This window comes from Tetrao urogallus (assembly GCF_951394365.1).
Source record: "Tetrao urogallus genome assembly, chromosome: 8".
NCBI lineage: Eukaryota > Metazoa > Chordata > Aves > Galliformes > Phasianidae > Tetrao > Tetrao urogallus.
The window spans coordinates 9,203,461-9,218,525 of NC_136821.1; the positions used below are offsets into that span (position 1 = coordinate 9,203,461).

General features: G+C 48.9%; 1 protein-coding gene across 1 annotated transcript in view; it reads left to right on the forward strand.

Moving 5' to 3' along the window:
• ITGB5 (integrin subunit beta 5) overlaps nt 1–15,065 on the forward strand; it is a gene marked incomplete at both ends in the record, with an annotated part of 41,922 nt that overhangs the window by 24,074 nt on the left and 2,783 nt on the right. The window contains 3 exons of the mRNA XM_079539166.1: nt 1,751–2,180; nt 11,782–12,004; nt 12,588–12,688. Coding sequence (XP_079395292.1) covers nt 1,751–2,180; nt 11,782–12,004; nt 12,588–12,688 — 754 coding nt within the window. The remainder of the gene's footprint in view (nt 1–1,750; nt 2,181–11,781; nt 12,005–12,587; nt 12,689–15,065) is intronic.

Below are 15,065 nucleotides of genomic sequence, written 5' to 3' on the forward strand. Positions count from 1 at the left end.
GCTCTTCTCTCTTCATGGCAGGGTAGGTGGCCTTTAAAGATCCCTTCCAGCTCAAATGATACTGTGTTTCTGTTATTCTGTGAAGTCCAGATGCACCTGAACATGTTGAGCATGACCAGGAGAGCGTGCTGTCACCTGGCATCAGCACTGCACTGCAGGGCCAGCAGGCTCAGCCTGTCTGGGAATTGTGAGCTCTTCTCCAGGCCTTTGCTGTTTGCAAGGACTCATTAGCAGGATGATTTCCTTATTTGAGAAGAACAGCTTTAAAAACATACCAGAGTGCTAAGCACTTGGGCATATAAAAATAGTTAGGAAGAATAAACAGTAGCTGAACCTTTACCCCTCCAAATAAGGGCTATGTGAAGTGTTAAAAGGGGAGGTGGCCTCAGCATTTTAGCTGACATTACTGGATTTCAGCTCAGCGGGTAGAATCAGTCCCTGGAGCTGTGCCAACCATAGGCACGTGCCCTCCTGATGTCCTCAGCAAAGCCAGGGCCCCCTTGGAGCAGGAGCATTAATCTGATGGCTGAGCCTGGGCTCTGGCCTTTGGCATGAAGACAGAGCTCACGCAGCTATTGAGGTTTGTCCTTGCATCCCCTCCTGCTCAACAGCTTCTATGAGCATCAGAGTCTAGCTCCTGTGAACAGCTGAGAGAGCTTCCCCAAAGGGGTTGACATCAACACCGGATCCTGAAATGCTGGGGGTCTCGTACTGGTGGCATGTGGAAGGGAGCAGGGTGATGCCCTGAGCTTGCTTTCTAATGTAATGGCCTTAAGTTGTACCAGAGGAGGTTCAAATTGGATACTGGGAAAAACCTCCTCTCAGAATGAGTAATGAGGCACTTCACAGGCTGCGCAGGGAAGAGGTGGAGTCACCATCCCTGGAGGTGCTCAAGAACCATGGAGATGTGGCACTGAGGGATGTGGGTAAGCGGGCATGGTGAGATGGGCTAGAGTTGGACTTTGTGATCTTTGTGGTCTTTTCCATCCTTAATGGTTCTATGATTCTATGTCCTTCTCTGCAGTTTACGTTTGTTCCATAATTAGGGCTTTATGAGTGATGCAGGTTGGGATTCTCACAGAAGGTGCTAAATCCTTCACCTTGTAGACATCTTTGGTCCTTGTGCTGCATTGGCTAGATCTGTGCTGGTATTTACTTTCAAGCAAATGTCATATTTTTGCTGTTATGACAACCTGTCTGTTTGCTAGACTTTTACCCCAGTTATTTCAGGCAGGCTGCCTCCTGCTTCACAGAAACCAGAGGTCTGTGATGAAGAACATTAACTCTTGTGGGTGATGGCAATAAGCCTTGAAACTTCACTCGAATGCCTGTGGTGTGTTTTGAAATGAGCTACCCACGGAATAATGAACACTTTGGTGAGGGCTGAGATGTGGGTTCAGCAGGCAGAAGCTGCATGGTCTATGTGGGGGCATGAAGGTGGTGAGGAGAGTGGCTGCACAGTTGTTTGGGGCTCCCCTAGCACAGCTCCAACACTTCCCTCTTGGTGGTTCTCCCCTTGGCGTGTGGCTTGCAGGGATTGAACGTCAGTTTTGTGCCTCTGTCCCACTTGGGTCACACGTGGCCCATATGGGGAACCAGAGTGGCGGTGAGGGGCAGAAAGGAGGTCAAAACCTTGATGGACTATCAGGGCGCTGAGGTGCCCACATGAGGTGGAGTTAGGGCAGTTCATCCGTACCTGGGAGGCCATTTTGGGCTGCACATTGACTCCCCCCTCGCCCTCTCTCTCCAGGTTTCCTTTGAGGTGTCGGTGGAGGCCCGTGGCTGCCCTGCTGAGGACACCTCCCATGTCTTCACCATCAAGCCAGCTGGCTTCCGTGATACACTGGAAGTGAACATCACCTACAATTGCCTCTGCGGCTGCACCGGCCATGCGGAGCCATCCAGCAGCAAGTGCAGCAGCAATGGGACCTATGCCTGCGGGCTGTGCGAGTGCGATGCCGGCTACCTGGGGGCCCGCTGCGAGTGTGAGGAGGGGGCCGGCGGGGAGACCCAGCCTGGGCTGTGCCGTGAGGTGGAGGGAAAGCCCGTCTGCAGCGGGCGGGGGGAGTGCAGCTGCAACCAGTGTGTGTGCTATGAGAGCGAGTTCGGGAACATCTACGGGCCCTTCTGTGAGTGTGACGACTTCTCCTGCGCCCGGTACAAGGGAGTCCTCTGCTCAGGTAGGTGCCGTCCCACCCCTCACTCTCTGTTTTGCTCGGGCTGCAAAGTCGCAGGTTTGGTGTTGATTGTTTGGGAGCGTATTTGCTGATGTGCAGCCTTAGTGTAGTCCTCATGAGGCCTCATCTGGAGTACTGTGTCCAGCACAAGAATGATGCAGGGTTGTTGGAGCAGGTCCAGAGGAGGCCATGAGGATGCTCTGAGGGTTGGAGTAGTTCTCCTGCTCAGAAAGATGGGGAGAACTGGGTTTGTTCCGCCTGGAGAAGAGAAGGCTCAGAGAAGACCTCCTTGTGACTTTCCTGTACTTAGAGGACCTTATAAACTAAAGGGAAGGTGACTTTTTACATGGTCCGATAGTGTGACAGGACAAGGGGGAATGACCTTAAGCTAAAAGAAGTGAGATTTAGGTTAGATGTGAGGAAGATACTTTTTACTCAGAAGTGAGGCATTGGCACAGGCTGCCCAGAACGCTGTGGGTCCCTGGAGGTGCTCAAGGCCAGGTGTGCAGCCTGAGATGGAGAGTGGCAACCAGCCCATGGCAGGGGGCTGGGACTGGTGGGTTTTAAGGTCCCCTCCAACCCAACCAATCTGTGATTCTATTACAACAGTCACAGGCTTGGATTCTCCCAAGCTTTTTCTTGCCTTCTTAAATTGCATTTCTCCACTTATGCCATGTGCCCACATAGAAACCATCTTTTTTTAAAAGTAACACATTTGAAGCAATCCCCTGGTACATGGCAGGGGAAAGGAAAGGTTGAGTTTTGGTTTGTTACTCATTAGAGAAAATCTGTGTTGGAGATTCCTAAAGAGACTTTAATGCAGATTTTTCTACCTGCTGGGAAAACAAATCATCCACTGGTCAAGATTTAGCCAGTGTTTTGCTTCATCAAAGGTGGAGGAGCTATTTAGCAGTGTTTGCTAAAATAGCAATTCCTTTAATTCCTTTTCAGCCTGAGGTCATGTAATTTATCTTGCACACGTTGCCTGGATCAACCCTAAGACATAACTCTTTCACCTGAAGCTGGGTAAAATGTTATTCTTCAAAACTTCTTTGTTTTCCAAGTGAAATATTTCCTCAAGTGTAAATCTCAGACCAAATTTCCAAAATGCTGTGCAGGTTTGCGTTAGCTCTCTTGTTGGTAGAGTAAGTTCAGAAAAGCAGCTGTTCTTCACTGTTCTTTGGAGAAGTGGAGGGATTTTTCCCCACTGTGCATAGCCCTGCAGGCTTCTGAGTAAGTGATGAGCTACCCCTGGGTAGTGCATTTATAGAATCATAGGAATACTAAATTTGGAGAAGATCACTAAGATCACCAAGTGCAACTCCAGCCCATACCCACCTTGCCTGCTAACCATGTTTATCATGTGCCACATCTCCATGGTTCTTGAACATCTCCAAAGACAGTGACTGGCTCTCCCTGGGCCATTGGAGACTGTTGTGTTGGTAGGCAAGTTGGGGCTGTTGGGGCACTGCTTGCATATGGGAATGGCAATCCTCTGGCTTTTGGCAGCAACTGGAAACAGCACCATGGCAAGTCATGTGTCTTCTGTTGCACCTAGCCGAGGGCTGCTGGTGGTGGGAAGAAGGGCAGAGCTGGTTTGGGATGTGCCAGTTTTAGAGTCATTGAAAAGTGTGGGGGTTTTTTTATAGCTGTGAAAGAAAACAAAGCGGAGGCTGAGGCCAAGCAGCTCCAGGGATAGACTGGTGGGGTAGTTCTCACCATGCCTCCTGGTATTTTATTGTTTTGTAGCCTTTTTTTCTTCTGAATTCCAACCTATTGAGTAAGATTTCTCAGCCCAAGGGGCTTAGGACTTCTCCAGCCCACCAAAAGTGCCTGAGCTTGCACAGCAGTTGGTGTGGGGTGTGCCCCAAACTGCCCCTAAAGAGCAGCAGGTCTCTGGAAGAAGTAGCCATGGTGGAGTCAGCTTTTCTGAAGAAAGAGAGGACAGAAGAGTTTCTGAAGACTACATACAGCTGTTCATCATGTTGGGAGCTTCTGCACAGGGTCTGGCCTTTCCTAGACAGTTTGGATGGCTGCCATGGAGAGACAGAGCCCTCTGCTCACTGCCTGCCTCCCTGCCTGGAGCCCAGCTCAGGAATTTGCAGATCACTGTGCATCTCCATGGCTTTTGGACCTCTTGGCTGCCTTCCAGCAGATCTGACAAAAGAGGAAACATCTCAGTGCTAATTGCATTCCTGAAGGTCCTATAAAATGAGTTAGTAAGAGGGAGGAGAGGCCTTGGTAAGAGCATCATGCATTGGCCACTAATGAAGCAGGACTGGTTCTCTGGAGGCTACGCTTTGCTAGCTGCAGTGCTCAGACCCGTATTTGTAGGGGGTGTAAGTAGTACAGCATCTCCTTTATTTCAGTGTGTCTACAGAAATTTCCTTGTCTTCACCACTGCTGAAGCAAAAAGCTAACATCAGCAATAGGGTGTCAGATTTGCCACCCAAAACCACTTCTGAAAAGGGATTTAGGAAATGGCAACTCAACCGAAAACCCATGGTTTGTTGCACAGAGACTCTATCTACATAGACCTCCAAGTGCCCTGCGGAAACTGAAAAACTTCAAAAACTGCTGAGGGTGTGCAAATCTTTCATGGCCTCCATAGTTATATCTGACTGCTTCCCTTTCCTTGGTCTGCTAAATGGGGAAGAACTCTGGGTTTTTGGCCGGTGCTGGCACACAGTGACATGAGGCTTTTGTTTGTTTTGCTACAGCCTCACATTAGAAATCACACTCCTGCTTCTGCAATTTGTTCTAGGATTTCCTGGTTGCAGGCACCGCATCTGGGTTCAGTAGCTCCATCCTTGTGCTGGCTCTCATGGGAAGATGCTGCTCAGTGCCGGTGCTGCAGTTTCTGGTTGTGCAAGAGACCCAGAACATGCTAGTCCTGTGCTTTGAGGGCAGTGCTCATCTACTTGCACCACTGGCATCTCTGCCTTATGATTTCTGCCTTGTGATGTAGCCTCTTACTGTACTAATTCCTACAGGCTGACACACTTGGCCTGAAAGCAGACCTTTTACCCCACTTACTTCTGAAGTCATCATCTGTCTGCTTGCACCAGTGCTAGTGTGCCAGGGAAGGTCTCAGATGCAGGAACAGAAGGAACCCAGTTGTAACTATTTCTTTTTTCGTCTCCGCAATCTTCATTCCTACCACACCAGCTTTTATCAGAATCTGCTATGTTTTATTAAGAAAGAAGTGGGCAGTGCTGGGTGGCTCCAGAAGTGGAGGTGGTAGCTGAGTGTGGTTGGGGAGGGGGAGGGGAACTTCCCTGTGCCTGCAGCTTTGGCTGCTTGGCTGCCCTGCCATGCACAGCAGGTGGTGGATAGCCCCGAAGGGAAAAGGATGCTCTGTGAAAGAAAGAGGGAACAGAGCTTAAACCACATCTGCTGTGTTTTTCTTTTCTGTCATGTCAAGTTTTGCTATCTTTGTGGGTTTTTTTTTTGTTTCTTTTTTATTTGGGCAATTAAAAAAAAAAAAATTGGGGGCTTGAGTGAAAATGCAGAATCTGAGTGCAGGTATACATCACTGCCTGGAAATGCAGAAAGATTTCTTTTGTTGTTAGTTTTACAGAGCTGTGTCTCTTTTCTTTCCCTCTTTGCATCCTCCCCATCTTGGGCAGAAGTAAGTACTGTGTGCCCATTACTACTTCTCAGCAACCAGCAGATGTGGTTCAGGCATCTCGAGATCCTCTGCCTGAGGGAGAAAAAAGGAAACCTCTGGTTTGTGGTGTACCTTTCCAGTCCTAGCCCATACGCATCACCAGGTGGAAGCTCTCTGCCCATGAAATGTTTTGGCTTTGATGTGAAATTGTACAGACACTGCAGACATTTTGTAATAAGCCAAACCCAACTGGAGGGCCTCCTCTGCTCTCCTCCTTTCTCTGGGTTAAGCCGCTAAGCTGGGCATGTTCCATTTGCTCTCATCGCATGGCTTAGCATGAAGAAATTAGGGGTCATCAGGTCAGCTCTGTTTGCTTCCATCATGTGGGGCAGCCTGGAGAGATGTAAGGTCCAGGGCAGCAGGGCTTGGGGCTGGAGGGATTAAGAGGATTCCTTCTGCTCCTCCCCGTGCTGCTGGGCAATTGGGAAGGACTGGAAGGGCATTCAAATTTGTGGTGGCCCTTGCAGGTGAGAGGGAGCATCCCCATGAGTCTCCTGAAATCTCACTCTTTCTCCACGCTTCCCCAGCCTTTCTCTTCTGCTTCCTCTCTGTATTTATTTCTTTTTAAACCTGGTTTCTGTTCCACTCTCTGCAACGCACTGCTGAGATGCGTGCTGTGTTCCTTCGAGTGTATGCCTTTCCCATCCTGCTCCATGCCAAAGGTAGAGAGCTGAAGACCTAAAATAGCATAAGGAACTTGCACTCAGCTCCTGCCTTCCCCTCCTAGGAGCTCTTTTCCCTTTTGCACAAACCAAATGGTACCTCCTCCTCTCACCCTGGACTTCTCCCTTAGGTGCCAGGTCTGGGCTGGATCCTTAAGGATCTCCCCAAGGCTGTGCTCCAGCAGTGCGGGGGGATTCCCCAAGGACCATATGTGCTTGGGGAACACTCATATGTGTCACCTATATGTGTGCTGGGCACTCGCTTAGGGATTTTTCTGTTTCCAACCCCATCTGTTCTGATGCTTGCAGAAGGGCTTGGGCCAGTTTTGTCAGCCCCAAACAGTTACAGCCTGGGAGAAGCCATCAGAAACTGACGGATTTGGGGTTTTGTCCTTGATGGATTGAGCTCTGTTTCTCCAAAAGTCCCATTCCATGCACAGGAGCAAAATGCCAGCTTTTCTTACCCCTCCTTTCCCCCCGCCCAGGCCCTCAGTGCTGTTGCAGCCCTCCCCAACCCCGGCAGGGATCCCTTCAAGGACCTGACTGCACAGAGTGCTGCTGTTCCAACCGCTTTTCACTTGGTGTTTCTCCTTGCCCTCGAACAGGCCTTTTGCAACCATTAATGCATGCTAATGAGGCATTAAATGCCATGGCAGAATTGAAAGAATACGGCAGTGACGCTTACTACATCTTTGTGGGAGCCAGAGCTCTGCCTGGGGTCTCTCTTAAAGCAGCAGCAAGAAGTGTCATCTGATGGCACAGCCTGACCCCATGTGCAGGTGCAGCTGCTCCACAGACTACAAACTCCAGAAAGCTCCCAAAATATGAATGATACAGGCTTGGAAAGCAAGCTATGCTGAGCATGTGCTCCTCAAAGGGAGATGATGGTGTGGGGTGGTCTTGCCTGAATGCTTTGCCTTTATGGCTGGTTCCTTTGGTGCCTGGATTTGACCTTTCTGATTACACTAATTAACAGAAAGAAGTGGTTGGAAATGAATGCTGTGTTTTGGGTTGAGAAGCTAACAGTCTAAAGCAAGCAGGTGAATGAAATTGTGTTTCTTATTGGCATGCACAGACAGCCCCTGAATTTTGCTCACTTTAGAATACCAAACATGAGACGTAAGAGTGCTGCGCAGCTGTGGATTCTTTTTCTTTTCCTATATCTTATTTTGAATGAAATTCTGACTTCTTTCAGCTTCTTTGGGAAGGGAGAAATCCATCCCCAAACCATGGACCTTTGGTGAACTTGCACCAGATTATGTGTTTGAATCCAAATGCGGAACTGGGCAAGGCTCCCGCAGCACTGGATTCTGCAGTGAAAGAATGTCTCTTTGCTCTGGGGACCACTCCTTGTAATGAGGTCCAGCTGAAAGGACATTCAGCACATTTGTTCCTCGGTAGGCTGGGAGTTAGCCTGCTTTTCATTTTAAGGATGGGCTTGAACCATAGAATTTGACCCTAGAGTTCAGGCATTTGGGATCCTGCAGCTTTGTTTTGGAGCCAGGCTTTATTTTAAGAATAAATCTAAGGGAACTAGGTGTTTTTTTACGTGTGCTTTCTGAAATCCATCCCTGCTGACCTGCCATGCTGCTCCTGCAGAGATGGATCAAGGAGTATGGAAGTGGGGGTGATGGATGCCCTGTCCCCGGTGACACTCAATGTCAGGCTGGATGGGCCTCTGAGCACCTGGTTGAGCTATAGGTGTCCCTCCTCATTGCTGGGGGGTTGGACCAGATGGCCTTTAAGGGTCCCTTTCAACTCAAAGGATTCTATAAGTGGGGGAGAAGCTCCTGGTTGTGGGTCCATAGATCATCACTTGCAGCAAGGAAGCTTTGGTAATAGGAATTATCAGGAATTGTTTTTGCAATGCCTCCCATGCCAAGCTCCTAAGAGGTGATGAAGCCATGGATAGGCATGTACTCAGTTTGGCTGGGTTACTTCAACCCAGAGCAGTACTGGAACCACGACACCCATCCCAGTTTCTTCCCCTCAGGTCTGGGACCCCCACGTCACTTCTGGCAGCTGTAGCAGAGTTGGCAGTAGAACCTGAAAGCTCCCAGTTCCCAGCTATGGGTCCCCCTCCAGAAAGCCACATGGGGCTGAGGAGCTCATGTAAGCAAAATCAGGAAATCTGTGGAACGCTGAGATTTCTTAACCAGAAAAAAAAAAAAAAAAAAAAAAAAAAAGGCTTTATTTTAAGAAATGCAGGAAATGATACGTCAAAAAGCCAAAATGGGCAGCAAGGACTCATCTTGTGACTACATTTCAGTTGCACTTCTGCAAGGGAGAGGAGGAAGATGAGGGAAGGCTGGCAGGGCTCTGCAGGAAATCCGCTCTGCCCCAGCTCACCAAAGTGAGCATGCGGTTCCCAGAGCCCTGAGCTCCCTGCCCAGTTCCTGTTTAACCCAAAAGCTCCCAAGTGAGGGAGAAATGGGAAGGATGAGGGGGGTGAGGACTTTTGTCATTGGGATGTTGATGGTAACATGGAGTTGGTGATGCAGCTCGTGTTGCCCAGGGCTGAAGTCACAGCTCAGGCATGGATTTCTTCTTCCAGTTTTGCTTTTATTGGTCTGCGTTGCTGATGCTATTTTCAGTGGTGGAACTGTGAGCTCTGCCAGTGCTAGGGTTGAGTAAAGCATTATTTAAAGCCTCTTCGATTCGTGGCCAAAACCCCTTTGCTTTGAGATATAAATATCTGCTCACATTAATGCAGCGGCAGGATGCACAAGTCTGTGGTGTCTTGTGTAATTAGCATACAGAAAAGCTCTTTTTCCCTGTTATCTGCCTTTTAGTGCTTGGTTTGTTGTTTCAGTGCTGTGCTGTGGGTAGATGAGCATGGGCGAGTGCTCTTCTGGCACGAGTGGAGGCAGTCGGTGGACACATTGCAGTTTACACAGAGACTTCAGTGCCCTTTTGCAGCAAGGACACTGGGCTGGGGTGCTCCTGCAGGACAAGGGAACACTTCCCATCCCCACTTCATTAACTTTCCTGAGTCCTCCCTGCCCGCCAGTGCCAAGCATCTGGCAGCGCAGTGCTCATCAGCCTACGGCTCCTTTGAGTCATGGAAAGAGATTAGTGGCAATCCAGATGATTTATTTGCTTAAGCAGGCACTGCTTCGTACCAGAACCCTTTCCCAAACGGAAAGTTTCCAGACTCTCCCAGCCTCTTCTGCTGTCCTTCTCCCACCCATGCAAACTGTGCAGGACCAGAAGCTCCAATCCTGCACTCGCACAACAGGGCCGGTCCATCAGTGCCTCATGTCTGGGCTTTGGCTGCTCCCTCTGCTGTAGGCAGATATTTTTGGTGCCTTCAACTCTGGGGAATGCAAACAACACATAGAGCAGCAGGAGCAGCGGTCAGGGCTCAGCACTCTGTGTAAGGGATTGCGCTGGTGAGGCTGCATTGCTTGGACATGCTTGCTCATTTTAACTGGGTCCTGCCCCAGCTCTCCTCTTGTTTTGTTGTGGTATTGTTGGTTGTTCTTTTCTTTTTAGAGCAGTCATTCAGGTATAAGGTCAAAAATGACAACAGCAGGTGCACAGAATTTGGGAGGTGTTACCCCTAACAATTAAAGGTTTACTGGTAAGTACATTACCAAAGTCAGAGGGAGCTTGTCATTTCCCAGCTAGATGGGGATCTTTTAAATGTCTCACATCCTCTCATTTCAAGGATGGGAACAGAAGAAAACATCTTGTTATGTTTGGAGCATATCATGAATGTATTTTGGCTTCGCAAAACCACTCTAATAGAGACCATGCAAATCCAAATGGTTAAAGGCTGTGCTGATGTCCTGCACAGTGTGTGCTGCAGGAGCGGGGGGGGGGCTGGAGCACACCCTCCTCAGTAGTCTGGCTGTGTTTTCTTCTCAAAAATGAATCTGGGAAGCAGGGTTCATCTTGGGAGTGAATTCCCATCTCCGGGGCTCTGGGTGTACTTTGAGAAGCAGATCTGCTCCTGCTATGCCCCCATGAGGCATAAATGTGTCCCACCTAGCCTTCAGGCCATGCTGGATGGGAGATTCTGAGCACCACAAATGGAGCTCTCAGTGCTTGCAAAAGTGGCTGCTCTTTCAGGCTGGCGCAGGCAGATGGTAATGTCTTTGCTGCTAAAGGTCAACATGGAAATTCCCACTCTTGGCTTGTTCCCCATGGCGAGCTTCTTGCGCTTTTAATCAGTGTGGCCAGGCAGAAAACACATGTCAACATATTTTTGAATTTCAGGCTCACAACCCAAGCTTAGTCACCTTCATATAGAAAGGCTGCTCTACTGCAGAAACCAAAGTCATTTTCTCCAAGAGGTTGTTTCTTCATTTTTCTGGTTGCAGTGCTAGAATAGGATACAAATTTAGAAGCAGTTGTTTCCCTTCCCTGTCTCAGTCTGTCAGGCTCCATTTCAGCACCCCAGTGCTGGAAGGGATGCATAGGATCTCTGCCCTCCTGGACTGACCTGGCACCAACTGCTGAACCATTTCATGAGCAGCAAGACTTCTAGAGGTGGATTTCTTGCAGATTTGCATCTTGTGCTGGGCTCTCTGGGCTCTGTGGTATCCAAGGGGATTGAGCTGAAGTTAATGATGCAGGGCTGCTTTTCCTAGCACTCCAGACAGGATCTTGGGTGGTGTGAACGCATCAGATTTAGGCAGAGGAAGTAACCTTCAGAGGTCTCATAAACACAGCCTCCTCCCTCTAGTAATGTCTGAGCATAAAGGTTGGCTCCAAAGCAAACGGTAGGAGCACAGAAGAGGCTGCTGGGATGAACAAGAAACCCACAGAGCAGAAGGTGCTCCCAGGACTTCTGGCAAGGGGCACAGCTTGATGCTTCATGGTCCCTCTGGTGTTCTCAGGATGATGGGAGAGGCAGAGCTATCAGTGGTTTAGTGCTGATGAGAAGAGCATGTATATAGTTTATCTTCTCTCAGCTACTTGAGGCTGTTTCCAGCGGGAAAGCTGAGCTGTAATTAGGTTGCTCATGAGCCTTGTGGAGAAATCACGCTTTCAAAAGCATCCTTGCTGCTCAGGATCAACCACAGAGGAATTCAAGCAGTATTTCCAGTGAGCTGATGGATGCTGTTCCAAAACCAGCTGCTGGGCAGCCAGCCATGGCACTTACTGTAATTGAAAGCCTTTAAGCCTGTTGATTTTCTCAGGCTGGCCCTTAATGCCAGCTCTGCAAGGGGATGCTCTGGCAGGGGAGGACCCTCACAGAGACACCAGTGTCACACAGCACTGCTCTGGTCGCTGATGATGACCTTCTCGCTGCTCTGTCCCCTAGGCCATGGGGAGTGTCACTGTGGGGAGTGCAAGTGCCACACGGGCTACATCGGGGACAACTGCAACTGTTCCACCGAGACCGCCGGCTGCGTCTCCAGCGATGGGCAGATGTGCAGCGGCCGCGGCAACTGCATCTGTGGGAGATGCCAGTGCACCGAGCCTGGGGCGTTCGGGGAGACCTGTGAGAAGTGTCCCACCTGCCCAGGGGTCTGCAGCACCAAAAGGTACGCATGGGGCTTCAGGAGGGACTTCTCAATGAGGGGAGAGGGATTCTTTGGTTCCTGGGAGATTCCTGCCCACCCAGGTAGACAAGGTCCCTAGCATCCTGGCCAGCTGGGTTTGTACTGTCACCTCTCCTCTGACAGTGTTGCAGGCACTGAGTATATGCATAGAGCAACAAGTGTTGCTGTCCATGTTCTCATGGAGGTTCATGGCCCCTTTCATTTTAGTGCTGCTCTGCTCTGTAGGCTGGCAGCCCAGATTTGCTGAGCTGAACATTTCTGGGCTCAAGTAGCTGTGAGATGTGAAGAAGGGGCTGGCTGACACTTTGCAGAGGACGTGTCCTGGACACCAGCATCTGGCCACGCTTCTGCCTTGATCATAGACAGGAGGGATTTTGCAGTAACTGATATGCAGCTTCCTACATCCAAAGGGCAAACAGTCTCCAGACCTACAGCTGGAGACTATTCTTCACTGAATCCACCTTTGAAACAAATCTGTCCTTGTAATGAAAATGGTTGATCCTGAAGCTTCTCTTTCCCACCCTCTTTCTGTACTCAGTCTTTCTCTCTGTGTGTCTTTTTGAAGGGACTGCATTGAATGCAAGCTGTTTAACTCAGGAAGACTGGATAACCAAACCTGCCAAAAGCACTGCAAGGATGAGCTCATCACCACTGTGGATGTTCTCAGTAAGTACACAGCTGAATCATAGAATCATAGAATCATTAAGGTTGGAAAAAAAAGGCAAAGGTGATCTAGTTCAACTATCACAACTGTCAAATCATCCTTACTGTGCACATTAACCATGTCCCCAGGTGCCACATCTCCATAGTTCTTGAACACCTTCAGGGACACCTCCATCATCTTCCTGAGCAGCCTGTGCCACTGCATCAGCACCCTTTTGGAGAAGAAATTTTTCATAATTTCCAACCCAAACCTCCCTTGGTGCAATATTAGGCAATTACCTCTCATCCTATCACTGTTACCTGGGAGAAGAGGTATGCCCCACCATGGCATAGCCTGCTTTCTGAGAGTTGTAGAGAGCCTCCTCTTCTTCAACCTGAACAATCCTATTCCCTCACCCACTTCCCTTAAGACTGATGCTCCAGGCCCAGCAAGCAATACCCAGTAACCAACTGCTCTCAGCAAGACCAAGGCATATCTGTAAGGAAAGCCTCAGGTCTCTAAATAGTATTTAGAAAGCATAATGTATGACCCTTTATGTAGGCTGTAATTTGTATTGCTTTGAGCGTTTGTTAGCAACTCAATTGGTGTTGTGTTTGTATTTCTGGACTAGCTATAGTCTCAATGCTAAGTAAAACATCCTTGAATTTAAATAGCATCTTAAAATCTGGATTCAAGCAGCTGTACATAATGTTTCCTCATTGCCTTTTGGAAGGAAGCATGTTAATTTCATTTAATGAAGTCATTTAGAAAAAATTTGAAAGAAATAATGAGTTTTATGAATTGGACATATGGATTGTTGTAGACGTGAGATGCTAATTGCTGTAAGGTTAGCCATTAGTACATCCCTCTGGGCATGCATTTGCTATGTGCAGCTGTGACTGCCTTTCTGAGCTCACAGCTACATGAAGTCTGCCCAGGCCTGTCCAAAAAATTTGTTTCTTCACCACACCTGAGCAGGTCCAGGGCTGGTGTGTGTAAGGCCCGCTGTGGTCATTGCAAGAGAGCAGGATAAGATCAGGAGACAGGAGAGATTATATGAGCTGTGAGAGAGTGTAAAGGGACAAAATGTGTCCCAAAAAAGGCATTCTCTAATCTCCCTGAGAATTCATCTAGGAAGAAGTATCCCCTGTCCTGCTCGTTGTGTCCTCTTCTGAAGGTCATTCCACACCACATCCCTCAACAGATACCTTTTCCCCCTTTTCAAGCTTCACTCTGGCAGTCCCTAGTTACTCTTTCACAGGATGACCAGGAGACCGAAACAGTGAAAGCTTCAGTCTCAATCCTGACCTTGACCTTGTCAACAGCCCTTGGAGTTGGGGCAGAGAGGCCAGTGCTTCTGGATCAAGCAGGGATGGCCATCCATGTCTGACATTTCTTACTTCTCTTCCATAGTTCATAGGGTATACAAGTGCTCTACTTTGCTCATTCTTTCTCTCAATTAACAACCAGTATGGTTTACTACCTTCTCCTTTGTGGGGCTTGCTCTTGCTCTCCCCATCCTCACTGCAGCTTGCTGGGGAGTGAACCTGTCCCAGCGCACTGTGAAAGGTTACAAGGCCATCTTAAGTGCTTCCGACCCACATGAAGCTCCTTTCTGATGCCCGGCTGCCCCATGTTTCTAAGAAGCCAGCACATACAGGGGATTAAATCTTAACTCCTCTGCCTGCCTATTGCACAACTCCAGAGCTAGCCTTCATGCTGGCTGCGTCCTGGGAGGTGAGACGGGGCTGTGGTTGGCCAATCCCCCACTGCTTTCAGAGGAAAACAGCCAAATCTCTGTTTTAAGATGTGTTGGGGAATTATACTTATTCTTCTGTTGTGCTGCCACAGTCTGATCCTGGGTGGTGCTGAGATTTGAGAGCTCGGAACTTGGAAATCTGGGCTGCAAAATATTCCTAGAGAAAGAGCACAGGGACTCACAGGCAGACCCAGACGAATCCTCATCCTCAAGTGTTTCTGTGATGCAGCATGTGTTAGAAATCCGCGCTGAAAGGCTGAATGCTGGTATTCATCACCGGCAGAAAGAAGACACAGATTTGCACTGTCACAGCAGTGGAGCAGTGAGCACTGCTGGGATGTCCTAGGTGCCTTCTGGCTGTAGGCTTGAACCACAGAACCATGGAACCATTTAGTCAGAAGACCCTTAGGAGCAGCAAGTCCAACTACTACCCATGACTAAACCATGTCCCTAAGCACTACATCCACACTGCTCTTAAATATCACTAGGGATGACAACTCTACCACTTCCCTGAGCGGCCTGTTCCAACACTCTGACACCTAGTAAAGGCCAACAAGAGTCGTTACTATTGAAACTTTAATTGCTCTATCTTTTAGCAGAATATTGGTGCAAGGCTGGGGCTGGAAGCAGCGGGGCCTGAA